This window comes from Pecten maximus, chromosome 4 (genome assembly GCF_902652985.1).
Source record: "Pecten maximus chromosome 4, xPecMax1.1, whole genome shotgun sequence".
Taxonomy (NCBI): Eukaryota; Metazoa; Mollusca; class Bivalvia; order Pectinida; family Pectinidae; genus Pecten; species Pecten maximus.
Genome location: NC_047018.1, coordinates 1,183,471 through 1,202,156, shown reverse-complemented (window position 1 = coordinate 1,202,156; position 18,686 = coordinate 1,183,471). Strand labels below are relative to the sequence as shown.

At 36.9% G+C, this 18,686-nt stretch overlaps 1 protein-coding gene across 1 annotated transcript in view; it reads right to left on the bottom strand.

Annotated features, from left to right (window-relative positions):
• Positions 1 to 11,465: 11,465 nt before the first annotated feature.
• The window catches only part of LOC117324926 (nucleolar protein 10-like), a 39,157-nt gene continuing 31,936 nt past the window's right edge, over positions 11,466 to 18,686 (bottom strand). The window contains exons 16-19 of the mRNA XM_033880768.1: positions 17,262 to 17,438; positions 15,931 to 16,160; positions 14,883 to 14,982; positions 11,466 to 13,229 (exon numbers count right to left, since the gene is read on the bottom strand). Coding sequence (XP_033736659.1) covers positions 13,092 to 13,229; positions 14,883 to 14,982; positions 15,931 to 16,160; positions 17,262 to 17,438 — 645 coding nt within the window. The 3' untranslated portion in view covers positions 11,466 to 13,091. The remainder of the gene's footprint in view (positions 13,230 to 14,882; positions 14,983 to 15,930; positions 16,161 to 17,261; positions 17,439 to 18,686) is intronic.

Below are 18,686 nucleotides of genomic sequence, written 5' to 3'. Positions count from 1 at the left end.
ACAGGAATTTTCAGACAGTTGCTGATTTAAGTTTCCGTCCACGGCATTCTCAGGCAGGGTCAACAATTTAGATCCATCTGTTGGAATGTACTCGGTGCTCTGACTTACTTTTCTTTTTAAAGAAACAATTTCTGAAACGAAATCGTGATTTCATTTAATCTAATTAGAAACACTTCAAAATTTGCCTGCATCATAGATCAGCAAGGGACAACACGACCATCATTAAACCATCGATATGAATTATCCAGTATCTCAGTGATATAAGTAATTTATTCATTTGTCAATTCGTCTTAAATACGTCTTCTATTGATCGTGTTGTAAATATTGTAAGTGGTTTTTGTTTTGTTAATTGATGAAGAAACCCTAGGAAGGTCTGTATGAAAAAAATATCAATCGTAACAAAAACGGGGACGGGTCTGCTATCAGATAGAAACATACCGATGGCTGACTTACCTGACAACTCCACATCCTGGAAAAGACAGATGAAGAAACAGAGTAGTGTAATTAGAATACAGCCAGGAACAGCCATTGGGCGGGTGAAAACTTGATGAAGCTCGATGAAATTGTTTATCACCTCCGACCGATCTCGCATACATCAGACAATGTTATACAAGGAAGTTGATCATTGACGGGACAGTATTGGGTGAAGTAGTGTGAAACTCTTTGTATATGACATCATCAAAAGGGTACATAACATGTACATTATGTTAGTTTGTGACCAAACGTTTTAATTTATAAAATCGAACTTTTTTCTTCAAATCTGTATTGTTGCTTAATAATATATCACACGAATGTTTTCAGACATACCAAAAGATTTTCTAACATTCAGGATATTTTATAGTATCTAATACGACCGATAACTTATACTGTAGGGCCGGAGTGAGAAAATATGTTCTTATCTGTATCCAAGGCCTTTGGTCAAGTGTAACGGTTACAGGTGTTATACATTGATGTACATCACTACAGATACACAAGTGTAATGGTCACGTGTTATACATTGATGTACATCACTACAGATACACAAGTGTAACGGTCACGTGTTATACATTGATGTACATCACTACAGATACACAAGTGTAATGGTCACGTGTTATACATTGATGTACATCACTACAGATACACAAGTGTAACGTTCACGTGTTATATATTGATGTACATCACTACAGATACACAAGTGTAACGGTCACGTGTTATACATTGATGTACATCACTACAGATACACAAGTGTAACGTTCACGTGTTATATATTGATGTACATCACTACAGATATACAAGTGTAGTGGTCACGTGTTATACATTGATGTACATCACTACAGATACACAAGTGTAATGGTCACGTGTTATATATTGATGTACATCACTACAGATACACAAGTGTAATGGTCACGTGTTATACTATTCATGTACATCACTACAGATACACAAGTGTAATGGTCACGTGTTATACATTGATGTACATCACTACAGATACACAAGTGTAATGGTCACGTGTTATACATTGATGTACATCACTACAGATACACAAGTGTAATGGTCACATGTTATACATTGATGTACATCACTACAGATACACAAGTGTAATGGTCACGTGTTATATATTGATGTACATCACTACAGATACACAAGTGTAATGGTCACGTGTTATACATTGATGTACATCACTACAGATATACAAGTGTAATGGTCACGTGTTATACATTGATGTACATCACTACAGATACACAAATACAATTATCACATGTTTAACCCATAAAATGAAGTAGGTACTTACTGGTGTCCTTTATCTCAATATCACGAACATATCTTTCTATTCGTTTTGTAATTTGACCTGTCCCTTTTCCCAACAAAAATGATAAGATATTCTGCGAAAAATAAATTAAGTATATAATCAAGTGTATGTCATTAAACGTTTAAGTGCCAGATGAGACATGCACCATAACCAACCCCACCAACTTGAGTGGTTAATGGAAAATTTGAAGAAGAAAAAAATGGTGAGATATTCGTGTATCACTGGTCCTTCCGTCTCTCTCGTCCTCTAGTCTATAGTATTTCACTGTTATGAATCATAGTACATACTGCCCGACTTGAGTGTTTTAAAATATACTCTATTGAAAACACATATAATATATTATAGATATAGAAGATGAAACATTTACTCAAGTTTAGTAGATAAATAACGAACAATATCATTTTACTTGTAAATTCGCCGAGTGCCTATACTGTAATTGATTAGAAAACATCTTAAGTGGCGTACAGACGATAAGAATAAAAAGTCAAATAAAAGGTGAGAAAACAGTGCAAGTAAACGCGACGTGATGTTTGCGAATTTGACTCAAATGGAAAATAGACTCTAGAAGGATTCGTGTATAAGTCCATTTATATGCCATCTATTACAATATACAACAAACACCGATACAAGTTTTATAAATTATCAACTTCGATGATGGCAACTGAAAGAACAATATATCTGTAATAAACCTTTGGATTTCAAAACTTTTTTTTTATTGCTCAGATATAGGCTCTTAGATATATCTTACTATTATATAGATATAGTCACACCGTTAATTCATTCTTCTCATTCATATTTCATTACTATTAAGACACTTTTACATTTCATCTCTCTCTCTCTCTCTCTCTCTCTCTCTCTCTCTCTCTCTCTCTCTCTCTCTCACACACCCACCCACCCACACACACACACACACACACACACACTAACCCTCCTTCAAACACACCCACCCACCCTTGCGCACACGTACCCTTAAAAAAAGAAATATAAACTCCATACTATCGGTAACATACTTGCATTTCCAAACTTACCAAACCCGTGCCAATAAATTCTGAGATAGTAATATCTCTTGTATTTATGACTCACACCAAAACATCTGTCAACATTATTTAAGTTTAACATTTTTCCAAGCCTAAATGTCATAGTCCGTAGTTCATAACAGAACTGATGAGTTCCTTATATGCATTCAGGTAATATTCCACTAGGAGTACATAGTAATACTGGGATAGATTGATAGATTAGGTTCAGGAAGACTTGTGATTGTATCCCATTAAATACTATTGATCTGTGAGTTTGTAATGTTTTAGAAGACTTATATGGATAAACCTGCATTAAAGACATCTTGCATACAATACAAATCTGCAATAAAGGTCGTTGTCACACATGATACAGACTTTCAGAAAGGTTTTACATTCATAAGGACATACTAATAGTACTGATTGTACTTTTCTATACTGAATACCACTGATGTTTCTTAGGCGGAAACTCTGTAAACACACTTATCTAAAAAAAACTACGTAAGTTTCATTCCAATATGCCGTACAGTCAAACTTGCTGAAAAAATGTCAACAGTAACAAATTGTGTACAGTTTTGATGGAGTCTATTACTCCAGTGCAAACGTTTGGCGTTTGTATGCCAGCATATATTTAGATTTTGTGTGAAAAAAACATGGCTCAATGCACAGTACTACCTCCTGGCATTGTTTACAATGAAATGACGTTCCTTGCGCAGTTCGTTTTGGCACTGGTTCCTTAGGGTGAGAACTTCTGAATAACTCTGCTTCAGCAGGTCCACGTACAACACATCGGCGCTTAGCATGATATATCTTCCCGATGATGGCAAGTGGCAAATGAAGTATCTTGTGGTCAGTCTTTGCAGAACTTCTGCGGATGTTCTCTTCCTACCCCTAGGTGAAGCACCAGAAATTCCTGAAGCAGTCACCAGCTGATCCACCAACTACTTTCTAAACACTCTCTGCAGGACAGGTTGCTGTCAACTTGTTTTGTAAATGATATATGAATTCAGCATAGCAAGGTCAATTACATGAGAAAAGAAAACACCTTTTTCCATCACTTCAAATTTCGTCGTTCAATACTTCCATATGCTACCATCTGGTCGCATCTATCAACAACACCTATATACTTGTTATAACTAAGTATGCAGTCAGGTTTCCTAATTTCAATTCATTCCTGGTCTCGTTTACCCGAGTCTACCATGACAACTAAATAGATATTATATACTGGAACTAACTGTCATGCAACAAGATGTGGTAAGTGTAACAAAATATAGCTTGGAAGAATAAATCTACTCATTTACAGTGTATGAAAGTTTAAAATTAACATGTTGTGCAGGAACATTAATGGAATTAGAAAGGCAAAAATGTACAATTGTTATAGGCATTAAAACAGTTACATTAGTTAGTTTAATAATATTCAGTACATCAGTACATATTGATATTATTTTTTTCAAATGAAGTAAATTAATTATTGAAGAATATACGAATGTGATATTAACTCATCAAAGTAAGTTAATGTGTTCAATGAATGCATTGTACCTTTGTGTATTGTTTACATCCTTTTTGTCTGCGTACTTGACCACAACAAGCATGTCATTGCTCATTGTGAACATCTCGCCTCTAATTAGGTTCCGATTCTTTAGAGCCTGGGGTACACCCTTCTGTTTTTTTCGCAAAGTACCACATGCCAAGGTTCCGTTGAGATACAAGGAATAAATTAAGTGTGGACTACTGAAGTAGTTTAAATAGAAACCTTTGTTTAGAAAAGGATCAGTAAGATGCATGATTAGATAATATGTTGCTCCAAACTGACTTGGTTGCCCTATTCTATCCTCCTTGTCAGAGTAACACAACATGTAAACTTTCAGTCCCTATTTAAAGGGCTTGTCTGGGCTTTAACTCGAAAATGCAGGTTTTCTCTCCGGGGTATCATTCCTTCACCAATTGTAATGTTCTTGCTTGGATTGTAACACCTCTGGAAATTAGAAAGGATCTCTTTGTACGAGTCTCCAAGTTTTAGCAGAAGGGGGAGGGGGAGGGGGGGTAGCCTGGTTGCCCTTTAGGAACTGATGCAGTATTATCTGCCAGGTGAAGTACGCTTTTTTTTAGCAGTGATAAGAATGTATCTCTGGATATTACAGACCTGAAAAACTGTGTGTTTTTGATCACAACATCATTCATCTGCTGAACTAGACCTATTGCAATCGTCATTCCGATGAAAGCTTTCATTTCTCCAAGTGTTGTGTCGGTCCATAGCCGGTACCGAGACTGGGTTGGAAGATCTATTTGTGTTTGCATATACGTAGCAGCATATTTATTTGTTTCTTCTACGATCCTTTCAAATATATTGTCAATAAAATACACTAAAAGTAGTCCAAATATGATCCGCTACCTTCTTCAGGTACAGGCAAGATTTCCATGTTGATACATGCATTACCAGTGAAAGTGAAAGTAGACGGTTCCTTGTTGCCTTCAACCGTTAAATCCGGTTTCGTCCTCGGAAATATTTTCAATATCTTTGATATATATAGAAACCCTCAAATTCGTCACTATGTCTTCATCCATGAAAATTTCTTGGTATATCTGATGATACTCCGGTAACACTTGAGCCTGATCGCCGCGTACTGCCGTCACGCCATATTTGTTTACATTACCGACGAAGGTACACACACTTGTATCTGTATCATTCTGTTACATAAATACAGCTACGTTACTTCCAAACATCTTTAACCAATTCATAGATAAACAAAATATCACATGTTGATGTTTTGATCATTTATTAACCAGAAACGAAAGTTTTCTTCCAAAATAGGACTAATATATCCGGCAAGTAATCTTTCGTACACATAAAGTGGTGACGTAACCGTCGATCTTCATTTTCTTGAATATCCCACTAAATTACGATAACATAATAATTAACACGCATCAAAACGATTAATAATTACCTTTAGATTTGAATCGCATTATTCTCGAGGGCTGTTAACGGTAAATTAGTGGAAATATTCAACCAGTAACAGAACTACCTGTCATTGGTTTTCTGCGTACAGTGCACTGAAAACGTTACGTAATGTTTCCGAAGACGTAACGATCTATAAAATGTCGCGATTTCCGGAAAATATTCTGATCCTCGGATAGTCGCAAAACAAGGGAAACAACAGTCCTTTAGTACAGAACATAATCCTTGAAGATGGATGTTACTTTAACGTTTCTGCCACCACGCATAATTAGCATCTTTCTATCCTCATTAACGTCAATGTCCAACACAGTATCCCTGGTAGCATCCATTCTGTCCTCTTCTTCGGCCTCTCCTGTATTGGGGTCCTTATCGTCAGCATCCGTTTCCATGCCATTATTATAAGTACTTACATATTCAACTTCTTCTTCACCACTTGTGTGTAGCAGTGCGAAAGAGAACATTTCGCAATCTGCTCACCCATGACGGTAGGTCCCGGTCCATGCATCGTGTCAATTTAACGTGGTAAATCGTTAGCTCAGCTCTTTATCGTTTCGACCTCGGGCATTGTAGAGTGGCCGTCTACTTTCAGTAACATTGTATGGCCCTTTCCATGGGGACAAGAGCTTTTTGCTGACTCCGATCTTTAACGACTCGTTCAGTCGATAGACAACATCACCAACATTGTAGAACTCTACTGATGTTTCAAAAGTTTTTACATCATATCATAGCCTCTTCTCCTTCGCGAATTACCTAAATTTGATCGGACCATGTCATGAGCGTCGGTGAGTACCTGCTCCAACCTCAGGACCCACTCTGTAGGTTCAAAACGAGAAATGTTGGCTTGAGCAACCGCTGGAAGTATGTCCACTGGCATAATTACCGCACTGGTGAGCATCAGCTTATTAGGTGTGTAGCTAGTGGAGCGGGTTTCAGTTGCGTGAAGAGCCATGACTAATGCTGGAAGATCCCCATCCCAGTGCTGGACTCTTCCTTCAATGTAGTATCTTATCTGTAATATGCTCCTATTACACCTGTCGACCTGCCCGTAAGATGATGGATGGTAGGACGTAGTGCGAATTTTTGTTATTTGAAGTATACTACAGAATGTTTTGAGGAGACTAATATCAAAGTTTTCCCTCGATCTGTATGCACAGTCAATGGACACCCAAAGATAACTACGAAATAAAAAAAAAATCCTTTAAGTTCAGCTCTTTAGTTGCAACATACTCTATTCATTTGGAAAACCGGTCAATCATAACCAGCACATACACATATCCTTGTTCGCTTTGTGTGAACGGTCCAAGGATATCAAGATACACGCGCTTCATTATGACAAAGCAGCCTTTGGTCTTACGGGGAGCTTTTTGTTCATGTTGCAAACTTTTCACGAGCTAACATAGTGTTTGCAGTCTTTTGCCAAATAATACCATATTCAGGAACACTTTGCCTTCTGGATAATCTTGTCTTGTCCAAAATGCCCTGCTGATTACACATCATGAGAGTATTTCAAACCTCTCTACTAAGAGCCTGAGGGACGACCAGGCACAGGCGTCTATCTGGTTTGTTTTTCCACAAGTACACGAGGACACCGTTCTTCATAACTAGCTGGGTATGGTACCCGCCATACTGACTTGGTAGTAGGACTGGCAAGGAATAGTTCATGATCAGATAGGGAACTACATTCCTGCCATATAATGATACATCCTAAGCCCTTGTCAGAAAGTTGCATTTGCCGGATTACAGCAACCGAGTATCACTCAATCGAGTTTTTCCTTCTCGTCTTCTGTTCTGACTGAAGATTTAACAACCTGTTTTACTGACTGAACACAGGGAACTGGTGATGGTTCAAATTAGTTTGCCATGGGAACATCATCGTCGTCGTCCTCTGCAAAACGCTGCCTTACTAATGAGCCCGTTCAGAGTATTTGTAACCTTTACACGGCAAGTTCTATGGGGAAGATCCAGCAGAATATCAATAAGACGGAATAAGAATATCTGGGATTCTCGAATGCAATTTTCGACTCGTGTCACTGATTTCCTTGTTGAAATAAGCGAGCTCTTCTAGTAACCTGGCTAGCGGCCCCTCCAAATGACGGAAGCGAGTGATCCGCGTCTGAGAATCATGGTCTGTCAGTACCTAAGCTTCAACCACAGTGTCCGACGTATCCGTGTCCAAGATAAATACTCATGTACTCCTATGATATGCTAAACATGGTACTGTTGTCAGAGCATTCTTCAGACGTTCAAATGCCTATGTTGGTGTTGGCTTGTCCATTCAAAAGTTCGCACCTTAAAAATCAATCTACATAGACACTGCGAAATACCGGTATACCCTTTTCAACTCCAAGGTGAGTTCTTCGCATTGTTTGTCGCTCTGGCTTTTTACTTCCTGTGTGAATTTGGTGTGTGATATCATTCATACATCCAATGTCCATCGAGAATATGCTCTGAAATTCGATGTGATCGCAATTCAGATACTTCATTATCATCCAGTCCTTCGTACGATCAGTTTAAAAGTTCTGCCAGGTGAGAAGGCATCTCGCTGTCCTTAGATAATGTATTCAGAAGAATTGCTTCAGCGGAAGAATTCTCCTCATAGTGCTGCATGTCATAGAATCAACCTCTGTAGCATTTCCAAGATATTGGTCTTTCTTAGTGGATATTGGCATACCAGAGTCGTTTAGAAGTGTCACTGGTACATCCTCGGCCTGTTTTCCTAAAACAACAGAAGCCAACACAAGGAATTGGTTATGCTCATTTGGATAAACCATCCACGTTACTTCGGCGTCATCTGGTGAATCCAACGGAACTGAATATTTTGTCACTGAATAAGGAGGTAATTTTAATGAACTCTAGGCATTTACCTGATAAGTCCTTATTGCCTCTTCATTCTCATTTTAAGAAGGCCGTAGAAATGTGAACTACAGGGTTGTAGTCACTTGTAGAGTTGTTGTTTGTATGTATGTAGATGAATTGAAGAATGTAGAGTCTTCTTCGTGTTTATTAAGTACACGCTGCATAGTTTACATGGCAGGTATTTTTACAATGTATGTCCAGTGAGAGGGAGTCGTAAGGTGTATCCCCGCCCGGTCTACTGGCCGGGACTGTCCCGAGGACCAGTCACCTATCGTCCAAAAGGCTCTCTCACCCCTAACTAACTCTTCTTGTCTCACTGCTTACTTTTATATGCTAGGGATGATGTGAATTACATAATCCAAATCACTAAATACTTCGGTAAATATATAACTCGTGTCCAAATAGACAGAGTTCTTATGTAAATGACATTGTATACCCAGGGGCAGTGTCCGTGTCAACAGGTAGTAGCCACGTCTACACACATATACTGCCCTTTGGACATACCGTGCCCTCTGAATATAAACCGTACTCTAAATAATTTTGATAGATTTTAAAATAAATCATTATACTTCAGAAAGCTAGTTCCCCAATTTCGACTTGAAAAATGATAAATTATCTTAAAATTCAGTAGAAATTATAACGTAATTGATATCCAAAATATTCCCAGGTAGAATATTCATATTACATATTTGCCCTTTGGCTCCACTATGTTTATACCTGTTCATGTGTTTGATGTTATGTTAATACCGTATGAGTTATATCATCATGTCTGGAGATTTCGGGTAAGAAAAAGGTTCTGTCTGACGTCTGTCCGACTATTTGACAGCTTTCATACGTAACCTTGCATCAGTCACTTATTTACTGTATACATAGGACTATATAAGACTGTATATCTAACACTGATTTTGTTCATTCCTGGGTCCGTATTCAACAGACCTACACGTTTAATAAACCTGAAGGCTTTCACTACATTGGACTCCGTCTTCCTCTCTACAAACACACCCACTAGAATCTAAATGTGATTACCAAACTTTGTAGGTCAAAGACAGTATTGTCTTTCATGTCAAATCTATACGTGTGTGTGTACAAAGGAAATCCATCTGTAACAAGAGGTCTTCATTTGTTGGAGCTGCAATATCATTCCGTGTCTAAAGCTCGCTGTCAACTCGAATGCTAATGGTCTTCAGTCGGTAACCTAGGATTCTTGAATTCAATTCAGCACCAGTCTACCTGGACTGTTCGATGCAGAGCGCGGAGAACCCACTGAAGATGTTGACCGATCACGTGACCTTTTTTGCCTCTACCAAATTTGCTGACAGGATCCTTCATCAGAGTAACAAGCTCGTTCATTTCTGTCTTAGATGATGATTCTACCTTACAAGCATCGTATTTTTTTATCCTCAATCACCACAAACTTCATCCTCAAATGTTACCTGGCGTGCCCCAATTGCAGGCCTAGATCCTTACAAAACCTTGTTGCTAACTGCCTCGTTTGACACAGTGCAGTGCATTATAAAGAGATCTAGAATTTTTGCTCATGGCTTGTCCTTGCATGCTCTCAAGAAAGCTTCAATCTGGTCTACGGTCTCCTCTATATCGCCAATTAGAAAGCCATGGCTAAAAAGGTGAACCCTTCGAGATAATTCAGCTAGACTCTCACCTCCTTTTTGCTTGATGAAATGCATCTGTCTCAGCTCTCTGATACGATTGTGAAAGCTAACCGGCGGCAGCAATCACACTATGCATTCATTAGAAATGTCAAGTCACATAATATCGCTCCTAGACCTCTAATGGCTGTATAAACCAAATAAGAAGGGTGTGGACTTTCCAAAACTTACCCCAAAAATCTTTAAAGAGGGTTTTTGTGCCAAAAAAATTAAGTCCACAAAATGGTAAAATGCGAAGAAACAAATCACAATTTGTTTCTCCATGATTTTGCTATTACATCACTTCAAGATTTCTAATAAATGTATAAACCAAATTAAAATGGTGTGAGGTGTATACGTTTGGACTTTCCAAAAACTGATCCCTTATACTTTAAAAGTGGATTTTGGTGCTAAAAAAAGTCCTAAAACGGTAAAATGCCAAAAAAATCTCGATTTTTTTCTGCATGATTTTGTCGTAACATTATTCCTAGACCTCTAATGAATGTATAAACCTAATTAGAAGGGCGTGAGGTGTATACTTTTGGACTTAGCTCTGCAAAAACTGATCCCAAAAACTTTAAAAGTGGATTTTGGTGCTAAAAAGTTAAGTCCACAAAATGGTTAAATACGAAAAAATCACAATTTATTTCTGCATGATTTTGCCATAAGGTTTCTCCTAGACCTCTAATGAATGTATAAACCAAATAAAATTGATCCCAAAAACTTTAAAGTGGGGTGGGACGCTGACGCCGGGGGTACATCATTAGCTCTCGGTTACTCCTAACTGGTGAGCTAAAAATGACTGATCTTATTGTCTATATCCGACATACCGCCTTTTGATGGCAGCCTAGCTGATCAGATTTGATGTATGATAGGAGTAACGGTGTGTTAAATCAACAACCTCAATTCAAAACAACAGATTGTCCTATGATGACACTTGAAGTGGGAATGGGGATAAACCACCAACCATGCTTCAAATATCATTGTTACTTATTTTCCTCTGTTTACACGGCTGTCATCCACCTCACTTTCTTTGGAAAATCTATGAAAATATTATAAACATTCATCACAGTACAACTATGACAGAAAATTCAAATCTACCTTCGGGCGGAAGAAGAATTGTTTACCATCAGATGCACAGACAACAGGCGATTGGAATAGCCCACCATGTGTTGGGCTAATAAAATCGTAGAACAACAATAAAAAACACTTTTTGTTATGATTTTATTGGTGCTTCATTCAAATACAGATACTGGATAACAACTAAATATGATGACAAGTTGAAGCCTTGGAAACTATCCAATTCCTCAAACTCCAGCCATACCTTGGTATAAAAAAGTAAACTGCATGAGAGACAATGTAAATTTAAACTTTTTATAAAAACCTAATACCACTCTCTGTTATTGTCACAGAACTAAACATTTTGCACTGATAACATAGAATCCAATATTTGGTACTTTCACTAAAATAAATATCCTGTAGAAACAATGGGCCTGTATCGCTCACCTGGTTCAAAAGCAACTTTGAAGTTGATCTTGTATATTTTTTGCCGCTACTATAGTGATTACCACTTTGTTATCTGAGGAGGCTAAAATTTATTTATGTCAATTAAATTTTTCTAGTCTTTCATTCCAGCGTACTATTGGCCCAATATCACGTCTCGGAGTCTCTTGGTTATTGAGAAATTATTGTTTAAAGATTTGAGCTTATTTGACTCCTGTGAACTTAAATGTAGATCTTAAATGTAGGTCAAGGTCTTTCATTCAAGCATGCTGCAGGTCAAATAGCATGTTCCAAGGATTCTTCATAATTGGGAAGAAGTCTTTTAAAGAGTTTAGCCTATTAGACCCCATGACCTTGAATGCTAGTCAACGTCATTCATTTGAACAAAATTGGAAGCCCTTCACCCTAGCATGCGGCAAACCCAATATCAACAGCATAGATTTCTTGGTTTTCGAGAAGAAGGTGTTTAAAAATGTTTGCCTTTTTGACCCATGTGACCTTGAATGCAGGTGAAGATCATTCATTTGAACAGACTAGGTAGCCCTTCATCCCAGTATGCTACAGACTAAAGATCAACTCCCTGGTCCCTTTGGGTATCCAGGATAAGTTGTTTGTACATTGTAGGTCAAGGTCAGTCATTTGAACAAACCAATCTCCGTGTCTCATGGTTATTGAGAAGTTGTTTAAAGGGAAATATTGACAGACTTCAGGCAGGTGAGAAAATAATACCAAGGGCTGGAATGGGTAACTGTCCTGCCACAGTAAGGCCATTTTAAAGGCATAAGTCTTCTAATAGGAACCTTTACACAATTCCTTACTGAGCAAAATTAAAATCCATATGCTCTAGGAAAATATTGTGCTTATTGAAAATCATTGGAGTCACTTTTCTTTACTTGGGGTTTGCTCTCAACTTTATGAGCTGGATCCCTAACAAAGTAGAATAAGTTGCATCTGATTTTAGCCCTGAATATGTGCGACTTAAGATTGTTTTCTATTCTCCATTGATGATGGCAACATTTTGAACATGTTTATAATAACATACAGTATACCATCTCTAAAGGCTGGCTTAAATAACATGATTTTCAGTCATTTATTACACCATACAACAAGACACAACTTCGGAAAATACTTCTCATATTATATATACACATGTATGATGACTTCTTTCAGGGTGAAGACGCAACCATCAAGCTTTCGAGGTGCATGCCTGTCAGTTAGGTTTCCAATCGATGTATTTGTGATTTATTACAACTCAGTGTTTAAACATGCTGCCTCTAAATATAATGCAATATATCTACTGAAGAGTATTTCCATTAATATCAATGTCATCATGTCACTTTCTTTCCCATCCAATACTTTGGTTTGTCCTTGAACCCTTTGCTTATTTCGCCTGCTGTACGCCGTAACTTCTTTCTTTCCTCGTAATGCTCTTTGTTTGCCTTCTGTCGTCTACTCTCACGTTCACTCTGTAATAAAAAAACAGTGTGGTCAAATACTACAGACCCTCTTTACACAATGCTAACTCAATATCTGTCTATCTAAACCAACACCTGTCTATATAAACCAACATCTATCTAAACCAACACCTGTCTATCTAAACCAACACCTGTAATAAAAAACAGTGTGGTCAAATACTACAGACCCTCTTTACACAATGCTAACTCAATATCTATCTATCTAAACGAACATCTGTCTATGTAAACCAACATCTATCTTAACCAACACCTGTCTATATAAACCAATACCTGTCTACCTAAACCAACACCTGTCTATATAAACCAACACCTGTCTACCTTAACCAACACCTGTCTATATAAACCAACACCTGTCTATATTAACCAACACCTGTCTATATAAACCAACTCCTGTCTATCTTAACAATCACCTGTCTATATAAACCAACACCCGTCTATCTAAACCAACACCTGTCTATATAAACCAACACCTGTCTATATAAACCAACACTTGTCTATATAAACCAACACCTGTCTATATAAACCAACACCTGTCTACCTAAACCAACACCTGTCTATATAAACCAACACCTGTCTATATAAACCAATACCTGTCTATATAAACCAACACCTGTCTACCTAAACCAACACCTGTCTATATAAACCAACACCTGTCTACCTAAACCAACACCTGTCTATATAAACCAACACCTGTCTACCTAAACCAACACCTGTCTATATAAACCAACACCAGTCTACCTTAACCAACACCTGTCTACCTAAACCAACACCTGTCTATATAAACCAACACCAGTCTACCTTAACCAACACATGTCTATATTAACCAACACCTGTCTATCTAAACCAACACCTGTCTACCTAAACCAACACCTGTCTACCTAAACCAACACCTGTCTATCTAAACCAACACCTGTCTATATAAACCAACACCTGGCTATATAAACAAATACATGTCTACCTTAACCAACACTTGTCTATATAAACCAACACCAGTCTACCTTAACCAACACCTGGCTATATAAACCAACACCAGTCTACCTTAACCAACAACTGTCTATATAAACCAACACCTGTCTATCTAAACTAACACCTGTCTATATAAACCAACACCTGTCTATCTAAACCAACACCTGTCTATTGTAACCAACCTTTGTCTGAAAATTACGTTGATACATATGTCCAGTTTCAGTAAATAATTCTCAAATCATTGTTTATTACTTATTCTGAGAAGAGCCAAATCTGACTTTACAACAAAACCTATTATTGCAGTATTAATTTGATTGACAGAAATGTTTCGACATGGTTATCAGGGTCTACAGTGGTCACTAATACCATACTTGTTCAACACTCATGGTAATATTAGCTTTTATAACCAATATCTTGTTTATAAACGATTCTTGTCTTACATTAGCTTTACCCTTTCTTTAAGTATATGTTTTACTTTTCTTCAAATATATGTTTTACTTTTCTTTAAATATATTTTTTACTTTTCTTTAAATATATGTTTTACTTTTCTTTAAATATATGTTTTACTTTTCTTTAAATATGTTTTACTTTTCTTTATATATGTTTTACTTTTCTTTAAAAATATGTTTTACTTTTCTTTATATATATGTTTTACTTTTCTTTAAATATATGTTTTACCTTTTTCCATCTGAAGGTCATTTCTTTATTGCCTCTGGTTCCTGATTCCTTGATGATCGACTTGTCATGTGAACTTTCTAACCTTTCTGCAAGGCTTTTCCTGTAATATAACCAAAATGTATGTAGACTCTTTACACTGATGAACAATGTGTATTACCAGGTAAACAGTAACAAAAATAATTTGCCTGTGTAAAGTTTTAAGCATGCATTTATTAAGTGCTTAAAAGGTTTTAACAAATCAACAATCAAAACTAGAGATTTTGGGAACAAAAAACATGTCTGCCTTCTCCCTAACACTTATCTGTCATTTCACCTGAAAAAGAAGGTTTACAGTTTAAAGATTATCATGTAGAAAAGAAATTATTTGGAAAGTTTGCACTTTATTTTACCTTTGGCCTTATGGTCAAGATCACAGTGACCTCATGGCAATGTACTACACATCAGTGTTAGGTGATACAACTAAACAAGATAGCTTCAACAGTTCAGAAGTAATGGACTAAGAAATTATTGATGAACCAAAACCTGGAGAACCAGAACCAATACAACATATCTCCATTGATTTGAGGGGGAGACAAAAATAATTCTGCTTCAAACACCACATTTCTATAGAGACCAATAGATTCTTAATGTTAAATCTTATTACAGCTCATTTTCCAGATCAGATTTATATAGATTTGTACCCAATTCTGCTTTGTTCGACATACTGAATCTATAATGTCAAAATCTTTGTGCATGATCTCTGTATATACAACATCATGAAAATGGAAGGAAAAGATTAACCATGGTCACAGTTGAATAAATAAACAAAAAGGATGGACATTAGGAAGGACAGACAAACACATACATTAAGATGGTGGCATATAAAATAAACTTAAGTATGAAAACTTATGTACATGTATACCTATAGGTAATGGCCATAGAGGATAACAGCTTACTTTGAGCTTGAAAAGTCTGATGCTACAAATTTTATGCTAAGCCAGTTACAGATATTTTGCTCGATACAATACACGAGTAATGAACTCTGACCTTACTTGAGTTCAGATCTTACCGGAGTTCCTTTCTCTTTTGCTTATCCTGTTTTTTGTTAGCGTCTTGTCCTTCTTTAAGCTGGTAGAACTTTGGCTGGCTCAGTTCCTTATTCTCCAATCTGTCCTGGCGATCCTGCTCATACTGAAGACGTTTTGCCTGGTGGTAGTCACGCTTGTGATCATCTGTCCACACATGTTCGTCGTCAGAGCTACTATCATCCTCGCTTGCACGTCCCTCAATCTCCTCCTCCTACACAGTTAGAAATAGTGATAGATTTCATGTGCTTCATTCTGACAAGATTGTTATTCACGTTAGAAGTAGTGATAGATTTCATGTGCTTCATTCTGACAAGATTGTAATTTACGTTAGAAGTAGTGATAGATTTCATGTGCTTCATTCTGACAAGATTGTTATTCACGTTAGAAGTAGTGATAGATTTCATGTGCTTCATTCTGACAAGATTGTAATTCACGTTAGAAATAGTGATAGATTTCATGTCCTACATTCTGACAAGATTGTAATTTACGTTAGAAGTAATGACAGATTTCATGTCCTTCATTCTGACAAGATCTGACTCAGATACTTAGAACTAGTGATACTGACAGTTCTTGTTTCAGTAAGCTTATTAGACCTACATATCTACTATATACACTATGAAACACAGAATATGTTCAGGTTACATTTCTATTATCAATATCCCTTAACATAAATATTTCTTTGTTTAACTTTGTTAAAAAACGTAAGCAAACTAATCAAATGTAAACATGTAACAGAATGGAAATTAAGTATTTTTGCCTGTTTCCCAACAAAAAAATTTGAGAGGTCAACATTTTTGACTGCTGACCAACAAGGAACATCAACACACACCCAAACATTCAAATGATTAAGATGAAGCATCTTTCTGATCGTGAATTGTAAATAGTATCCATAGAAACGTTTATTTGAAACAAATGTACTGATGAGTCTTGAGCTAGATATTTATCAATCCCCACAATATTATATTAAACCCTTCTTAATCAGTTTTAAAGGTTTCATCAGGACTAAATCTTAAAATGAGAGTTTCCCTAGAATAATAAAATATGTACCTATACTTTTAATGATACCATGCTGCCCAGACCTAACACAGTAAAACTGTTCTTTCTTATCAGTAATCCTTTTCAATCATAATGACCATTTTTTCCTTGTCCTTGTTAGACATCAGACATCCTTCTACCTTGGGAAAACCACTCTTTATTCAAAATTGCAAAGACAGACTAATGTGTTTCAGCGTTTCCAAATCGAGCTTAGACTGCACTATAATGGCTTTCAGAATAAAAAAAACACCACCTGTGTATAATATAGAGTACTCACCTCCACCTCCTCATACTGATTAGCAAGCTGACTCTGCTGTTTACGCTTCACTGCCTTGTCCAGCTTAGAGATGACAGGGTTCAGGAGTCGATACTCCTCTGTAGAGGTATCAATCTGGAAGTCCGACTTTGTAAACATCTCGCTGAAACGGTTATCCTCCAAAAGACTGACAGCTTCCTGGAAAAAAAGAACAAGAGGCCCATGGACCTTAATGGCCATCTGATAATGAAGATCTAAAAAGAACAAGAGGCCCATGGACCTTAATGGCCATCTGATAATGAAGAGATAAAAAGAACAAGAGGCCCATGGACCTTAATGGCCTTCTGATAATAAAGATCTAAAACGAACAAGAGGCCCATGGACCTTAATGGCCTTCTGATAATAAAGAGCTAAAAAGAACAAGAGGCCCATGGACCTTAATGGCCTTCTGATAATAAAGAGCTAAAAAGAACAAGAGGCCCATGGACCTTAATGGCCATCTGATAATAAAGAGCTAAAAAGAACAAGAGGCCCATGGACCTTAATGGCCTTCTGATAATAAAGAGCTAAAAAGAAGAAGAGGCCCATTGACCTTAATGGCCTTCTGATAATAGAAAATAAAAAGAACAAGAGGCCCATGGACCTTAATGGCCTTCTGATAATGAAGATCTAAAAAGAACAAGAGGCCCATGGACCTTAATGGCCTTCTGATAATAGAAAATAAAAAGAACAAGAGGCCCATGGACCTTAATGGCCTTCTGATAATAAAGAGCTAAAAAGAACAAGAGGCCCATGGACCTTAATGGCCATCTGATAATAGAAAATAAAAAGAACAAGAGGCCCATGGACCTTAATGGCCATCTGATAATAAAGAGCTAAAAAGAACAAGAGGCCCATGGACCTTAACGGCCTTCTGATAATGAGGAGATATAATGTGGCATTATGCAGCATTCAAAATTCTTAAACTGTTGTGACTACAAATGCTTTTAATCAGAATTACATACATATAATTAATATACCGTATTTGACCTAATAAGGGCGCAGGACGCGAGTAATTGACAGTGGGGGCGCCCGTATTAAGATTAGTTATTCTGAAGTTTTATGAAACAGACTATACCTTATAGCAGAATACCCAAGGTTGTGGAAACGGTAAAATATTCAGTCATAAAATTATTCCAGATGAAGATATCTATTCATTATCATATATTAAGCTTAAACATCACTTGAATATTCCTGTAAACTTGTAAACCATGCCAGCTGATCTTAAGACCAGAGAACGTGTGTTCCACCATTTATGTTAAATGGAACTCTTTTGTGTTCTATTTATAGAAACAGGTAATTTCCCAGATCATATCAGACATCGTTTTCTTTGACCTATAATTGATTTACAATGTCTTTTACTAGCTTTCTGTTCTGAACAAAAGTTATTTATCAACAAGAATGAAG